The sequence below is a fragment of the Dipodomys spectabilis genome, unplaced genomic scaffold (genome assembly GCF_019054845.1).
Source record: "Dipodomys spectabilis isolate Male_0828 unplaced genomic scaffold, ASM1905484v1 ptg000240l, whole genome shotgun sequence".
Classification (NCBI taxonomy): domain Eukaryota; kingdom Metazoa; phylum Chordata; class Mammalia; order Rodentia; family Heteromyidae; genus Dipodomys; species Dipodomys spectabilis.
The window spans coordinates 619962-636878 of NW_024870917.1; the positions used below are offsets into that span (position 1 = coordinate 619962).

A 16917-nucleotide genomic window follows, 5' to 3' on the forward strand; every position below is an offset into this window, starting at 1 on the left:
CTGAAAATTTATGTGTGACACGCTGCTTGGCTTTTTTGTCTCTCTCTTTTATGGAACTGAGGATGGATCTCGGAGCCTCACCCATTCTCTGCAAGGGTCCGGGCTCCAGACCGTCTTTCATTTGGTTTGGTTTTGTGGCAGTGGGGCTCAGCCTGAGTGTGGCCTGTGCCAGTGAGCTCTCCCCTCTGCGCTGCACACAGGGCTAGCCCCAGGCCACAGGGGCACTGAGCCCCGTCCCACACAGCTGCCCGGCTCACCTGATGGGGATGATGTTGGAAAAGAGGAGGAGGAAGCGGATGATCTGCAGGTACCAGCGGCCGGCAAAGTGCTGCAGTGCCACCATGACCAGCGACACCACCACCAGCGCGCCGAACAGGATCTTCGTGAGGCAGTTCACCTCCAAGTCAAACAGGCCAATCTGCGGACAAGCACGCCGGTCTACAGGGGCCCGGTGCCACCCACGCCTGCCCAAAGGCTCATCCTCCACCCAGCCACTGCCACACAGGCAGGGCAGGGGTGCACCCATCCCATAGCTTTGATCTGAGAACCCAGGGCTCCCGGGGCCTCTGAGAAGCCCTGGTAGGGACTTTTTCTTAAAGCTTAAGATTGAAGCCGGACACTGGTGGCGCACGCCTATCATCCTAGCTACTCAGGAGGCTGAGATCTGAGGATGGCTGTTCAAAGCCAGCCCGGGAAGGAAAGTCTGTAATTCTTAGCTTCCAGAAACTGGAAGTGGTGCCATGGCTCAAGTGGTAGAGCGCTCGCCTTGAGCTGAAGAGCTGAGGGACAGCGCCCAGGCCCAGAGTTCAGGCCCCATGACCGACAAAAAAAAAAAAAACCTTTAGAAGATTGAGACGTGGATGGACCTAGAACAAACCACGTGAAGTGGCGTCAGCCAGGCTGAGGCGCCACCAGCCCGCGCTTTCCTCGCCCGCGGAGGCCCGGAGCTGAAATGCCGGGGACCTGACCAGGGACGCGTCCACGCACGGCAGGCGGACGCGCCGAGCGCGGACAGAGGCCGCAGCGCCTGCGCCTCTGATCACACAAAGCACTTACCAAGACGAAGAAAGAGGTGGAGGCCCGGGAACGCCGCACTGAGCACGGTGTTGAGCTGTGCGGGGCACCGCGCCGACCTGAACCCCGCCCGGTGCGGTGGCCCGAGACCACCGGCTCCCCGCGCCCGGGATGGCGCCCGCTCCTTGGGGCTGCACGGGTCAGCATCCTCGGCCGAAGGCTCGGCAGACGGGCACCCGGCTGCTGGCCTTTGAATCTGCCCCCCCCCACGCACCCACCACGAGCATGTGCGGTGTCCAGACACACACACACACACACACACACACACACACCCCTCCTTCTCTCACCTACCTTACTCCGGGGGTTCGAGGTATTCATGACGCTCCGTAGTTCTCGGCCGGTGTAAAGGACAACACCCACGACCGTCCCTGAAAGGAAAGGTCACTGCCAGCGGGCCCAGGTGACCACGCCGGGGACAGCCGCAGGCAGCGCGCGAGGACGCCCCGCCCACGGCGCAGGACCACGCCCAGACACCGCGCGAGGACGCCCCGCCCACGGCGCAGGACCACGCCCAGACACCACGCGAGGACGCCCCGCCCACGGAGCAGGACCACGCGCAGATACCACGTGAGGGCGCCCCGCCCACGGCGCAGGGCCAAGCGCAGATACCACGTGAGGACGCCCCGCCCACGGCGCAGACACCACGTGAGGACGCCCCGCCCACAGCGCAGAGCCACGCGTAGATACCACGTGAGGACGCCCCGCCCACAGCGCAGAGCCACGCGCAGATACCACGTGAGGACGCCCCGCCCACAGCGCAGAGCCACGCGCAGATGCCACGTGAGGACGCCCCGCCCACGGCGCAGGGCCACGCGCCCAGACACCGCGCGAGGACGCCCCGCCTAGGGCGCAGAGCCACGCGCCCAGACACCGCGTGAGGACGTCCCGCCCACGGCGCAGAGCCACGCGCCCAGACACCGCGTGAGGACGTCCCGCGCACGGCGCAGAGCCACGCGCCCAGACACCGCGTGAGGACGTCCCGCCCACGGCGCAGAGCCACGCGCCCAGACACCGCGTGAGGACACCCTGTCCACGGCGCAGAGCCACGCGCCAAGACACCGCGTGAGGACGCCCTGTCCACGGCGCAGGGCCACGCGCCCAGACACCGCGTGAGGACGCCCCGCCCACGGCGCAGAGCCACGCGCCCAGACACCGCGTGAGAACGTCCCGCCCACGGCGCAGAGCCACGCGCCCAGACACCGCGTGAGGACGCCCCGCCCACGGCGCAGAGCCACGCGCCCAGACACCGCGTGAGGACGCCCTGTCCACGGCGCAGGGCCACGCGCCCAGACACGGCTCAAGGACACCCTGTCCTGACCAGGGCACAGAGCCATGCGCCCAGACACCACGTGAGGACGCCCCGCCCACGGGCGCAGAGCCACGCGCCCAGCCACCGCGTGAAGACGTCCCGCCCATGGCGCAGGGCCACGCGCAGATACACCTGAGGACGCCCCGCCCACGGCGCAGAGCCATGCGCCAGGCACCACGCAAGGACACCCTGTTCTGCCCAGGGCACAGAGCCACGCGCCTAGACACCGCGCGAGGACGCCCCGCCCAGGGCGGAGCCATGCGCCAGGCACCACGTGAGGACGCCCCGCCCAGGGCTCAGAGCCACGCGCCCAGACACCAGGAGGACGCCCTGCCCAGGGCTCAGAGCCACGCGCCCAGACACCGCGAGGACGCCCCGCCCAGGGCTCAGAGCCACGCGCCCAGACACCGCGTGGGGACGCCCCGCCCACAGCGCAGAGCCACGCGTTGCAGCCCTGGACGTTCCCATCCGATACAAATCAGAGAGGCCCAGCTCCCCATTCCCCGGATCACCCCTTAAGCTTTGAAAAGCCACATGCAGGCCATGGAACAGCACCCGAGAACGTTCTCGTTGCACAAAGTTCTCTGGGGTCAGCGGCTCCTGCCGGTCATCCTAGCCACTCACGGAGCTAAGAGCTGAGGACCCCGTTCAAAGCCGCCCTGGAGAAAGCCTGCGAGCTCTTATCTCCAATTGACCAGCAAAAAGCTAGATGTGGAGGTGTGGCTCAAGTTGTAGAGTACTAGCCTCCAATGAAAAAGCTAAGGGAGCTGGGCCCTGATGGCTCACACCTATAATCGTAGCTACTGGGAAGGCTGAGATCTGAGGATAGTGGTTTGAAGCCAGCCAGGGCAGAAAAGCCCATGAGACTCTTATCTCTGGAAGTGGGTGCTGTGGCTCAAGGTGGTAGAGTACTAGCCTTAAGCACAAAAGCTCAGGGATAGAGCCCAGGCCCTGAGTTCAAGACCCCTGACTAACCAAAAAACAAAATAAAACATCAAGGCTAAAGGACAGTTTCCAGGCCCTAAATTCAATCCCAGGAGCAGCACAAAAAAATAAAAAGGGGCTGGGAAGGTGGCTCAGTGGTAGAGCGCTTGCCTTGCATGCATGAGGCCCTGGGTTCGATTCCTCAGCACCACATAAGCAAAAAGAAAAAAGCTAGAAGTGGTGCTGTGGTTCAAGTGATAGAGCGCTAGCCTTGAGCTGAAGAGCTGAGGGACAGCGCTCAAGCCCAGAGTTCAGGCCCAGACCTGACCAAAAAAATGTGCTGTGCATGGCCCTAGTGGCTCACACACATAATCCTAGCTATTCAGCATGCTAAGATCTGAAGATTGTGGTTTGAAGCCAGCCAGGGCAAGAAAGTCAGAGAGATTCTTTTCTCCAATTAACCACCAGAAGACCGGAAGTTGGTGCTGTGGTACAAGTGATAGAGCACTAGCCTTGAGCTGAAGAGCTGAGGGACAGCGCCCAGGCCGAGTTCAGGCCCCACAACCGGATCCAAAAAAAAGAAAGAAAGAAAGAATGACAGACAGACAGACAGAAAGAGGAAAGAAAGAAAGAAAGAGAAAGGAAGGAAGGAAGGAAAGACAGCTACGCTTAATTAGGTAAATAAAGCGATATAAAATCACCCCCTTTTCCCCTCTCTTAGATTGGCAGAGCTCTGGGGAGTCCCAGCACCCCTGGCGGCCGAAACATGAACTAGAGCCATCGATTTGGGGGGGCGAGAGGCATGGGGAGCGGGCACAGCGTGGAGCGGGCACAGCACACACCAGCCACGCAGAGGATCGAACCCAGCCGAGGACCGCCCTGACCCTGACCTTGAGAAACGTGCTGTGGGGCTCGGGAAAGACCCTGGCCATGTCTGCTGGAAGGCAGCCGCCTGCCCTTCTCTTCCTCCACCTGAGGACCGCTGGAGGAAGATGCTAACCCTCGGGTGCGGCAGCTCTCCCCCCAGGGCAGGCAGCCAGTGCCACCCTCCTTCCCTTCTCCCACACCCCTGTCTTTAGACAAAGAGCAGGAGGCCAAAGGAAATGGCTGGGCCAGGCCAGGAACGTCCTCTGCGCTTCTAGAGAATACTGCCCTGCCCTGAAGCAGGTGCCAGAGCAGCTGGGTACAGAGGAAGCGGGGCTGAGCCAGGGCTACCGTGTGGCCTCCGCTCACCGCTATGCCGACGAGGCTCAGCCTCCCAGAGGCCCCGGTGCCAGTCAGAACAAGTCCTATGGCAAAGGACGGGCACCATGAACAGCGGCTGCCTGCACATGCCTGCCAGGCCACCACCAAACACCCGAGTGCCAGGTGCTACACCCAGTGCCTCTGGCTGTTCAGGCCCCGCCAGACGGGAACCCTGGCTTCACCCAGCAGGAAGCACAGCGGGGCAGGGGGGGGGAGGGGGGGGTCGGTCGTCACCAGCCGGGTGTGAAGGTTTTGACTCAGTTGCCAACTTCTGAATCTTAGAAGCTCTCCAGGCATGGTGGCTCACACTCGGGAGGATCGAGCTGATGGGAGGCCAGTGCGAGCAACAACGTAGCAAGACTCCAACTCAACCACCGAGCCTCTCGTCCCAGGTACACGGGAGATGCAAGTAGGAGGATCACCATCTGAGCCAAGCCCGGACGATCACGCCACTCACAAGGGACAGAAGGGCAGTCTTCACAAATTGTTAACACCCCCCTGTGCACACGCATGTGCACACACACGCACACACAGGACTCACCTGATGCCACAACCGAGCCAGCCCACAGGGCATTCTCCATGCCCAGACTCTCACTGATGGGGGGGTCGCTGTCCTCCTAGACAAGACCAAACACACCGCGGGTCAGCGACAGCGGTCCCTCAGTATCCCCAGGGCACTGGTGCCAGCACCCCCGAGCTGAGTCCCAGCACTAAAGGGAGGTGGACATAATGCTGGCACAGATGCTTTCTTCTGAAACGATCTCAATGCACAACTGTTTGAGATTGAGGATGAGGAGGCTGCTGTCTAAGGGTGGAGGCTGTACCAAGGTTCTGGAAGAATCCACAGGTACTCCCAGCCTGCTCTTTGGGATGGAAGGAGAAGGACTCAGGCAAGTTACTCTACCAAGATGTGGAGGATCACGGTTCAAAGTCAGCCCAAGCAGAAAAGTCACTGACACTCTATATCCAAAATAACCACCAAAAAAGGTGGGCTGCGCTGGGCACTGGTGGCTCACACCTATAATCCTAGCTATTCAGGAGGTTGAAATCTGAGGATCATGGTTCAAAGCCAGTCTGAGCAGGAAAGCCCAGGAGACTCTTACCTCCAACTAACCACCAGAAAACCAGATATACGGAGCTGTGACTCAAAGCGGTAGAGCTCTATTCTTGAGCAAAAGAGCTCAGGGACAGAGCCCAGGCCCCGAGTTCAACCCCCCCCCTTCAAGAAAAAACTGGACTAGAGGTGTGGCTCAAGTGATAGAATACCAGCTATGAGCAAGCAAGCTGATGCAAACACAGCTTGGAGAAACCAGAGCGCAAGGCCTTAAATTCAAATTGTCATACCTCTGCCCCCCCCAAAAAAAAGAAGGGCTCTGCCTGATAAAACTGGTGCCCCCAGTTTAGTTGATGCCCCCCCTAGACATGAGCATCAAACCAAGCCTGTCTACTAGTGACCTTGGAGCTGTCATCTCCATGGAAATCCCTGGGAACACCAGTTTTAATATGAGAAACACGGGTTTCTAACACCACGGAAATATTCTTTAAGGTCAAAATAAAACCCAGGGCTGGGATGTAGCTCAGTGGCAAAGCGCTTGCCTAGCAAGTGCAACGTCCTGGGTTCGATCCTCAATACCAAAAAAGACAAAAAAAATACAGTTAAAAAAACCCAAACAACAAAAATAAAACCCAGAAGCACAGCACCGAGGCGCTGCGGCCTGGCCTTGTGGCTTCAGGAAAAGAAAGACAGGGCTGGGAAGGTGGCTCAGTGGTACAGTGCTTGCCTAACACGCATGAAACCCTGGGTTCGATTCCTCAGTACCACATACACAGAAAAAGCTGGAAGCAACAAACAAAAGCAGCTCAGGGACAGCGCCCAGGCCCAGAGTTCAAGCCCGACTGGCAAAAAAAATTTTTAAAAAGCTCAAGGGGTAGAGCCTCAGCTCAGCCATGAGTGCAAAAGCCAAGCAAGATCACAAGGTCCTGAGTTCAAGCCCCAGTACTGGCTCAAAGAGTAATCATCATCATCAAAGTAGCAGACAGGGTATGGACGCCAGGAGGGAGGACAGGCCCGGAGCAGGGAGCACCGGGGGGAGCAGGGAGCATCGGGGTCCCTGTCAGTGTCCGCGTCCACCACGACACGCTGAGCGCTCCGGATCCGGGCTCCCCACGGCTCCGAGAGAACCACGGGGCCACTCAGCCCCACGTGGCCAAAACCACGCTCTACCGGAGAACCCGCACCCCGTCCCCACAGCCCACACCTCACCACACTCCGCAAACTTACTCTGTTAAAAGTCCCCACGAAGTTGTGAATGTCGATGTTCGGCTCCTCCGCGTAGACGTACGCCCGGATCTGCAGCAGGTCCTGTTCCACACACGCGCGCGAGACACAGTCAGAGCGAAGGACAGAGACACAGTCCACACAGACGGGAGACATACAGTCAGACCGCAGAGGAAGGGTGACACACAGTCCACACCGGAAGACAACACCAGATGGGGGACACCGCCTGCCAGGCAGCGTTTCAGCGTTACAGCTGTAACTTTTCCAAAGTACTATGTTTCCCAAGCAAGCTTCCAGAATGGGAGGGAAGGAGAAAGTCCTCCCCCTCCGTCAGCTTGGAAGTTGCTGCTCAGGACGCTCGGGGACCCTGAGTGTCCATGGGCGGCCACCTGCTCACACACGGGCCAGGCGAACTAACGCCGACGCCTGCCTGCACAGAACAGCCTGGCCACGTCACAGCCTCACACCAGGAGGTCCACTCATCTGTACACACATTCAGCCACTCATTTGTTCATTCACATCTGCGACCATTCACTCACGCACCCACACAAGCATTCACAAGTCTCACATGCAATGCTGCACCCACGCACCCACACATGCATGCATTCACTCACGCACCCACACAAGCATTCACAAGTCTCACATGCAATGCTGCACCCATGCACCCACACATGCATGCATTCACTCACGCACCCACACAAGCATTTGTTCACTCACGCACCCACACAAGCATTCACAAGTCTCACATGCAATGCTGCGCCCATGCATCCACACATGCATGCATTCACTCATGCACCCACACATGCATTTGTTCACTCACGCATCCACACATGCAACCATTCACTCATTCACACATATTCATTTGCTCTTTCATCCTCACATGCAGTCATTCATTCATTCACACATGCATTCATTCACTGTAGCGGTGGGATCAAACCCAGGCCCCCTACATGCTGGGTACGCACTGGGTGATACCCTGATCCTGTAGAAGCTTCCTTCTGCCTCTTCTCTTAAAGCAGGGTTTGTTCAGAGGAAAAAGGAAAGCCAGGGTGGTGTCACTAGATGCATCTTATTCAAGATACCTGTGGGGTGTGGCAGGCTCTCCCAGCTCTGGAGAGACTGAGGCCCGAGGACTGTGCGTTTGAGGTTGGCCTGAGCTCTTGGACAGTGGGACCCTACCGCCACTAACAACCACCAGAAATGCCTAGCTCTGGAACTCCTGGTTTAAAAGTCAATCTTGCCAGGTGCTGGTGGCTCACGCCTGTCATCCTAGCTACTCAGGAGGCTGAGTCTGAGGATCATGGTTCAAAGCCAGCCCGGGCAGGAAAGGCCATGAGACTCTTATCTCCAATAAACCACTAGAAAACTGGAAGTGGTGCTGTGGCTCAAGTGGTAGAGCGCTCACCTTGAGCTGAAGAGCTGAGGGACAGCGCACAGGCCCAGAGTTCAAACCCCACGACTGACAAAGAAAAGTCAGTCCTGATTTTGGGGGGGGGGGGGGGAACCTCCCTGTCATCGCCATGAAAAATGGGGAGAGGGAGGCCGGCCCCATGCTGCAGCCCCAACCCCGTGCACTCAATCCTCTCGGGACAGCTCCGACTGTGACCTTCTCTCTTCCAGACCTCGCTGGCGGGGACGGGGGGGGGGGGGGGGAGAGGGGGACCGCGGGGGGAGGGGAGGGGACAAGGAGGGGGAGACAAGGGGCAGGGGAGAAGACAAGGGGGGGGGTCTGCATCTAAAGGACCTTTGGCCAACTGCAAGGATGCCGCAGGGCGGGTTCAGGAGGGAGCCCCCAGGGCGGTGAGCGCCGGCTGGCAGGTGGCGCCAGCTGGCAGGTCGCGGCCTCCTCTGTGAGGTGACACAGTGCTGCGCCCAATTGCAGAGGAACCCATGGCGTGGGGGAGGGGGCGGGGGACGGTGTGGGGGTCAGGGCCTCAGCAGTGTGGACAGCTTGCCTGGACGGAAGCAAGGACCCCAGGCCTGCTGGGAGAAGCCGAGCCTCTGGAGGCAGGCGCGGGGCGCGGTGTCTGCAGCTGCCGGGCATCGTCACCCGCACGTGCGCCTTCGCACGCCTCCAACCCCACCTCTGCACCAGCCCCGCTGCTCGCCGCATGTCCCTCACTACTCACGGCAGCTGTGGGCAGCCGCTGCGTGCAGGCCACAGGAAGGCGCAGTTTCCAGTCCGTCTCCCCATCCAGCTGGTCCGTGCGCAAGAAGCAAGACCCTGGGAGGGAAGCGGGGCCGCAGGCGGCCGCTGAGAGCCCAGCCCACCAGCCGGCACCCAGCGCCCACGCCTGCGATCCCAGCTGCTCGGGAGGCTGAGATCGGAGGATGGCGGTTTGAAACCCAGCCTGAGCATAACCCAAAATGTTCCAAAATATGAAGCCAATTTGTCACCAACACGACTGATGTCCTGAGTGGAAGGCGCAAGACTCGTTCAGCCCCATGAATAAGGTAAATGGGACATCTCATTATACACATGCAAATATCGCAAGAAAATTGTTTTGAGAATCTAGATCCAGTGCCAGGCAGTGGTGCTGCACTACTCAGGAGGCTGAGGTCTGAGCTGTGTAGGTTCAAAGCCAGCCTGGGCAGGAAAGTCCATGAGACTCATCTCCAATGACAGCATCTTAGCTCTGAATTCAAGCTCCAGGACCAGCACCACAAAAAAGTAAGGCAGGTTGGGTGCCAAGGGCTCACACCTGTCATCCTAGCTACTCAGGAGGCTGAGATTTAAGGATGGTGGTTCAAAGCCAGCCCGGGTGGGAAAGTCCCTGAGACTCTTATCTCCAATAAACCACCAGAAAACTGGAAGTGGTGCTGTGGCTCAAGAGGTAGAGTGCTAGCCTTGAGCTGAAGAGCTGAGGGGCAGCGCCCAGGCCCTGAGTTCAAGCCCCACAACCAACCAAAAAAAAAAAAAAGCAGGCAGCAAAGCCGAGGACACGGCGTACGGGGCCATGTCTGGTGGAGAAAGCCTCTCCAGCAAAGCTGGTCAGGAAGCGCTCCATCGCTCATTCCCACCCCCTTCCCGTCTCCTCCAGAGGCAGTGATTCTGAGCCCCGGAGTGTGTGAGGCGGGCGCTGTCCTTTGAACCATGCCCCGGCCCTTGTGTCTTTTGGAGGCCTTTCCCCAACTGGCCACCTCCCACCAGGGTGCCAAGAGCAGCCCAGAGACAAAACCCAAACTCCAACCGCAGGTCCCCATCTGCCGGCCTGCACGCAACCCCACAAACACCACGGTCCAGTGTAAAAACCCACTTGACCCAGAGGACATCTGGGCCACGCCTCCGCCCCTCCAGGACGTCCCACACGGACTGCCCACACCTTTTCTACTGGAGACCTGGCCCAACGCCCACGGGCAGGCAGAGGCTATTTTGATCTGATCTCGGACAGTTACCATTTTTCTCTGACGTCCTTAGGAACACCATGTCGGCTGGGACCCGCTGGTTCTGTGGAGTAGAGAGAAAGTCACTGGGCGCACCCCGGGGGTGGGGTGGGGTGGGATCTCTGCCTTTCTTAAAAAGACAAATGTAGCCGGGTGCTTGTGGCTCACGCCTGTAATCCTAGCTACTCAAGAGGCTGAGATCTGAGGATCACGGTTCAAAGCCAGCCCGGGCAGGAGAGACTGTGAGACTCCTATCTCCAATAAACCACTAGAAAACCGGAAGTGGCGCTGTAGCTCAAGTGGTAGAGCGCTCGCCTTGAGCTGAAGAGCTGAGGGACAGCACCCAGGCCCAGAGTTCAAGCCCCACGGCCGACAAAAAAAAAAAAAAAAAAAGACAAATGTGGCAGCTGGTTTTGTTTGGAGTCTAAACAAGCATGCAGGCTGCCAGCCTGGATGACACCCCCCCCCACACACACACCTCATCTCTCCCAAAGCTTTCCCGTTTCAGTCTAGCCAGAGGGCGGTGTGAGGGAGGAGCATACGCTCCCACAGCCGGCCTTGGACAACTTTCCAGGTGTTTCTTGGGCTCTGGGGGCGGGGGGAGGGGAGGAGGGCATTTAACAAGGATGTCAGTAGCAAGAAGCAACAACCACCACTCTAGGGGAAGGAGAAGGCTCGCAGGAGACCCCTTGTGGTCACAATCAGAATTGCACACGGGAACTCAGGCCTGGGCCTCCAGGGTCCACATTCCCTCTAACCAATCTTAGGCTCTTGGGTTGAATCCTCTTAAAAGAGCATGGTTCACCACCAGGGGGGCTGGTGGCTCCCGCCGGTCATCCTAGCTACTCAGGAGGCTGAGATCTGAGGGTCATCGTTCAAAGCCAGCCTGAGCAGGAAAGTCCCTGAGACTCTTATCTCCAATTAATCAGAAAAAAAAAAAAAAAAAGCAGTGCTACTGTATCACACAATGGAAATGTTTGCTGAAGTAACAAATATTAACACTGTCACTTTTTTTGGGGGGAAGGAGGGTCGGTCATGGGGCTTGAACTTGGCCTGGGCGCTGTCCCTCAGCTCTTCAGCTGAAGGTGAGCACTCTACCACTTGAGCCAACCACACCAATTTCAGTTTTCTGGTGGTTTATTGGAGGTAAGAGTCTCATGAAGCCAGGCGCCAGTGGCTCCCTCGTCATCTTAGGCTATTCAGGAGACTGAGATCTGAGGATCCTGGTTCAAAGCCAGCCCAGACAGGAAAGTCCTTGAGACACTTATCTCCAATAAACTACTCAGAAAAGGCCAGAAGTGGCGCTGTGGCTCAAGTGGTAAAGCACTAGCCTTGAGCCAAAGCCGCTCAGGACAGCACCCAGGCTCTGAGTTCAAGCCCCAAGACCAGCACCAAAAAATAAAAAAGGACAAAGAACGAAAAAAGGAAATATGTTTATGTTTGTCTCATCCCAAAGCACGATCTAATTCATCTTGGAGACCACTCCCCAGCCAGGCTCTACCCACGAGGTTCCCGCACAGCCGTGGCGGCCAGCCGAGCCCCCTGCTCACCTTCTCAACGATGATCAGATCCCCCACCTGGATGTTGGAACTCTTCACCTTCACCGTCCCTGGAGACAACAGGAGCGAAGCAGCCATCACCAGCCTGGCTCCTGTCCAGGCAGCGTGCTAGTGGCCATGAGCGCACCTGGGCAGCCGGACATAGAGCGGGCGACCCGCTCTGCCCGCCAGCATCAGCTGCCCCAGGACCACAGCACCGCCCCTACCCCACCCCAGCACCACCCCCACCCCCCTACCCCACCCTAGCACGGCCCCCACCTGCCACCCCCCCCCCCAGCACCACCCCCACCCCCACCCCCAGCAAAGGGCAGGGGATAATGAACATGAGCTAGAAAGACTGCCCGGCACTGTCATCCCAGCTACTCAAGAGGCTGAGATCTGAGGACTGAGATTCAAAGCCAGTTCCGGCCAGAGAGTACATGAGACTTATCTCCAATTATTATTATTGTTGTTGTTATTTTTATTATTATTATTTGGCCAGTCCTGGGGCTTGAACTCAGGGCCTGGGCACTTTCCCTGAGCTTCTTTTGCTCTTGAGCCACAGTGCTACTACCAGCCTTCCTGTGTACTGAGGAATGGAACCCAGGGCTTCATGCATGCAAGGCGATCACGCTACCACTGAGCCACCTGCGAGCCCTCCCCGATAAATTTATAAAAAGCTGTCTCAAGTGGTAGAGCACCAGCCTTGAGTAAAAGAGGGAAGGACAGCTCTCAGGCCCTGAGTTCAAGCTCCACGATGTGTGTGTGCACATGCACTCACAGATAATAAAAACCTCACTGTTATGGGTTCCACAAGATTTGACTTTAACCTGTTTTGTATTTGCCTAAACTTAGTTGCCATCGCAGCAAGCAAACTGGCGCCCAAGGTGGGTTCAGACACAATGGAGTTCTCGAAAGCACGGGTGATAGTCGCGAGCTGCCCTCCCCGCGCCCCACGCCACTCCCGTGGGAACTCCACACCCAGCAAGCACCCCACCTCCAGAAAATGCCATGCTGACCCTGAGGAGGCGCGGAGCCTCGGGCTTCATTACCTCTGGGGCTCTCTGGTTGGAAACCGACCCTCACCCGCCCGCCCTCCCTCCAGGGCCCCAATGAAACCAAAGTCACAGCCACTCAAGTTCCTCCTGTGAATCAGCAGCTCTGCAAACAACCTGCACAGCCCGCCCTGCTAGAATACCTGGCAGGACAGAGCCAGGCGGAGCGGCTTAGACATAACCACAGGGAGACATCGGCGGCAGCAGCGATGTTCCCGGGCGGCTCCGCTGGTCAGATCCCATGGGGAGAGTGAACCGCTCCATCTCTTCCACCAGGGGGCAGCAGTGGAGGGCAGGCACCAGAAAGGACGATGGCGTGGGCCCAATGACCCCTGAGCGCGCTTCAACCCTCCCAGTATGAATTCACACCTCATCTGCTTTTATCATTCCCGCTTCCGCTGCTGTGATTACACATCCTGAGCGCCTACGTTTAAATTCTCGCTAAATAACAACCGTGCATAATAGATATGTCTGTGTGTCTGGGAGCCAGACAGACAACAAAACCGGGAGGGGGCGTAGGGGGGCGGGGCTCTCAGTGCGCGCTGACCCCTAACTAGCCCTCTGCTAGCTCTCAGATCCCTCCCTTTCTCTTTTACAGTAAGCACCAGATTGCCTTTCTAATCAGAATGAAAGTAGTGGAATGGATTCCTACTTTCTAAGCAACAAGGCTCAGATTTCCTCCCCTTTTCTAAAACTGTGCCCTGCTCTACAGCCAACACTGGAACTGTACTGTTCCACTCCACAAACCCCCGTGCGTGTGTGTGTGTGCGCGTGTGTGTGCGTGTGTGGCAGAGCCGGTGCTGGGCTGCCCACCTCGCACGCACGCACCAGCCCACCTTGCTGGGCACCTGTGCGCTCTTACCATCTGCGTTTTGGAGGAGAGGGGACAGAGTGACAGCTTCAACAGAGACCCCAGGCCCCACTACCACACCAGCGAAGGGCGCTGACCATACTGCGAGACACCCTGTCCCGTGTATTATGTTTTTGGTCATCAAAAGAATGTAGCTCAGGGCTGGGAAGGTGGCTCAGTGGTAGAGCGCTTGCGTTGCATGCCTGAGGCCCTGGGTTCCATTCCTCAGCATCACATAAGCCAGAAGTGGTGCTGTGGCTCAAGTGGTAGAGCGATGCCTTGAGCTGAAGAGCTGAGGGACAGCGCCCAGGCCCAGAGTTCAGGCCCCACGACCAACAAAAAAAAATAAGTAGGCAGAGCTATGCGTGTGTGTATGCTCGCACGTGTGTATGTGTGCCCGTGTATGTGTGCCCGTGTGTGTGTGCCCGTGTGTGTGTGTGTGTGTGTGTGTGTGTGTGTGTGTGATGTGCCAATCCTGGGATTTAAAGTAACTCAGGGCCTGGGCGCTGTCCCTGAGCCACATCTCCACTTGGGACTTTTGGCTGGATAACTGGAGATAAGAATCTCACAGACTTTCCTGTCTGGGATGGCTTCGAACCGTGATCCTCAGATCTCAGCCTCCTGAGGATCTGGCATTACAGGTGTGAGCCACCATCACCTGGCTCTAGCTGACACATAATGTGTCAGCAGCCATCAAGCACTGACAAACCCTCTACAAACAGTTGGGAAACTGAGGCACAGCTGCGGAGGGCTAACAAAGTACCAGAGAAAGACACGGGCAGCGCGTTGCCATGATCTCACAAGCGTTGGGAAGGAGCTGTGCCCTCCCTCCGCGCCTCGCGGGGCTTGCGGGGGGCCCTGGGCTAGGCAGGGGAGCTGCGTCTCCAATGGCTGCGTCGCTGACCCCCAGATCATGGGCGAGCCCTACACTGCTCGGCTCGCTACCTCACACCAAGTTTAACAGCATACACACCTGTTCAGGAAGGGAATACAAAGGCCCAGGAAGAGGCGGCCTGGCCCCGGGGAGCCCAGCTCTGCACCCTGGACGCCCAAGCGCCCCCTCCCCAGGGTGGAAGGATTTTTGAGAATTTTGATGGCAAGTGACAAACTCACAGATGAGATTTTCATGTACATGAAGTGGAAGAAAACAACACAACACCCCCCACCACCACAGCCCACATCATGACAGATCTTCTCATACTCTGCTCCTGGCTCTGGGCTTTGCCGCGTGCAGGGCGCTGGGAGGGGAGCGCGAGCAAGGGAGCGAGCCAGGGCTGGAGCTGTCTGTCTTCACGCGCAGCTCTCCCCGGCCCGGCGGCACGCATGATGGCTCCGGCATAAGAACAGCTTGTCCGCCTCGGGGAGAAGCCATGTGGCCGCCCGGGCCTGGAAACAAGCGAGCGGCCGCTCTCACGGCGGACCAGCCTGTCCCCGTCCACCCCCAAAAAGAACGCTGCTCACATTTGGGGGCGCTCTCCTGTGGGGTCCGTCTTTGGCCCTGAGCACCTCCAACTCTGCTTCTGCCTTGCACCGGACACGGAGCACCGGACACGGAGCACCGGACACGGAGCACCGGACACGGAGCACCGGACACGGAGCACCGGACACGGAGCACCGTGACTGCTGGTGACAGCCGCCGGCCAGCTGTGTGACCACTCCAGAGACGGATTCCCCCAGCCTCCCCTCCCCCAGCCTCCCCCCCCCATCCTCCGTGGGCGACAGGCAGGCCACGCAGGTTCTGTTCCTGTGCACACGGATGTAACCCTAACTACTCTGGAGGGAGAGATCTGAGGATTGCAGTTCAAAGCCAGCCCTGGCAGAAAATTCCCAGAAGTAAAGCTGTGGCTCAAAGTGGTAGAGTACTAGGCTTGCACAAAAAGAGCTCAGGGACAGTGCCCAGGCCCTGAGTTCAAGCCCTACAATTGGGGGCGGGGGGGGGGGGGGAAGCTCTTTAGCTCAAGGCGAGCATTCTACCGCTTGAGCCACAGCACCACTTCCAGCTTTCTGGTGGTTCATTGGAGATCGGAGTCTCACAGACTTTTCTGCCCAAGCTGGCTTTGAACAGTGATCCTCAGATCTCAGCCTACTGAGTAGTTAGGATGACAGGCGTGAGCTACCAATGCCCAGCTTATAATAACAATTTTTAAAAATTAATGCAAAAGGGCTGGGAAGGTGGCTCAGTGGTAGAATGCTTGCCTTGCATGCATGAGGCCCTGCATTTGATTTCTCAGCACCACATAAACAGAAAAGGCTGGAAGTGGTGCTGTGGTTCAAGTGGTGGAGCGCTCAAAGAGCTGAGGGACAGCACCTAGGCCCTGAGTTCAAGCCTCTTGATTGAGAAAAAAAAATTAATACAAAAAGTAAGAGTGCTGATCTCGACCATGCCCACGGTGCTCCACCCCTCATTACTGGCTCAGCGTCGAGACATTTTCCTAGAAGGAAATTGGCCTCAAAGCTTTAAACCATATTAGGAAGCAAAACCTGTAACCACAAGACAGGTAGCTGTGGCCCTGGCTCACCCACTAGCAACCTCAGCTTCCATCTCTATCAATCTATCTATCTATCTATCTATCTATCTATCTATCTATCTATCTATCTAATCTCTTCCAGAATCCTCCATTTCCTGAAGGCTAGACACCATTTTCATTCCTCCAGGACTCTCCCTCCCAAAATAGTATTCCTACTTGAGGATCGCTGGCAACCCAAGGACAATCATTATTATCTACTGCAGCCAGGTTACTGGTCAACGATGCCCTTTGACTCCCAGTGCAAACTAAACTCTATGGTAGTTGAAAACAGAAATCAGCTTTGGCTGGGTTGCTGTGGGTTTCTCCAAGCTTAGATTCTGGCAAGTTTGTTATTTGTTTTTAAGTTCTACTATTGAAAATGTGTGCTGCACCTGAACCCTGCAGACAGTCCTGAGGAAAGATTATCGGCTCACTCCTGTCCCAGGTCAGAAGACAAGTCCCAACTCCTCTGCTTGGACAATGTAATAAGATGCCTTTCACAGAGGCTAGATTTGGGCAAAAGGAAGACTGTGTGCCTAATCCCTGGTAGAAAAGGAACTTTGAAAACTGTTTGGGCCAACACGTGCGCAAGGGGCCTTCTCTACCCTCCTTCCGGGAAGCACACAGAATTTAATTCCAGGCCCAGCACAAGTGATTGGACAGGACTAGCTCTCAAGAGTTAGTCCCACCCAGTCTGCAGTCTGGCAGCCTCCCTTCCTTCCCCCCCCCCACCCCGCTCCTGGGTGTCCCTTC

The 16917-nt window shown here is 57.5% G+C and overlaps 1 protein-coding gene across 4 annotated transcripts in view; it reads right to left on the reverse strand.

Moving 5' to 3' along the window:
* The window catches only part of Atp9a (ATPase phospholipid transporting 9A (putative)), a 63549-nt gene that overhangs the window by 28536 nt on the left and 18096 nt on the right, over positions 1-16917 (reverse strand). For all 4 annotated transcript variants that reach the window (XM_042699270.1, XM_042699269.1, XM_042699268.1 and 1 more), the window contains exons 5-11: positions 11765-11823; positions 10227-10278; positions 8960-9054; positions 6834-6914; positions 5094-5169; positions 1366-1442; positions 258-418 (exon numbers count right to left, since the gene is read on the reverse strand). In XM_042699270.1, coding sequence (XP_042555204.1) covers positions 258-418; positions 1366-1442; positions 5094-5169; positions 6834-6914; positions 8960-9054; positions 10227-10278; positions 11765-11823 — 601 coding nt within the window. The remainder of the gene's footprint in view (positions 1-257; positions 419-1365; positions 1443-5093; positions 5170-6833; positions 6915-8959; positions 9055-10226; positions 10279-11764; positions 11824-16917) is intronic.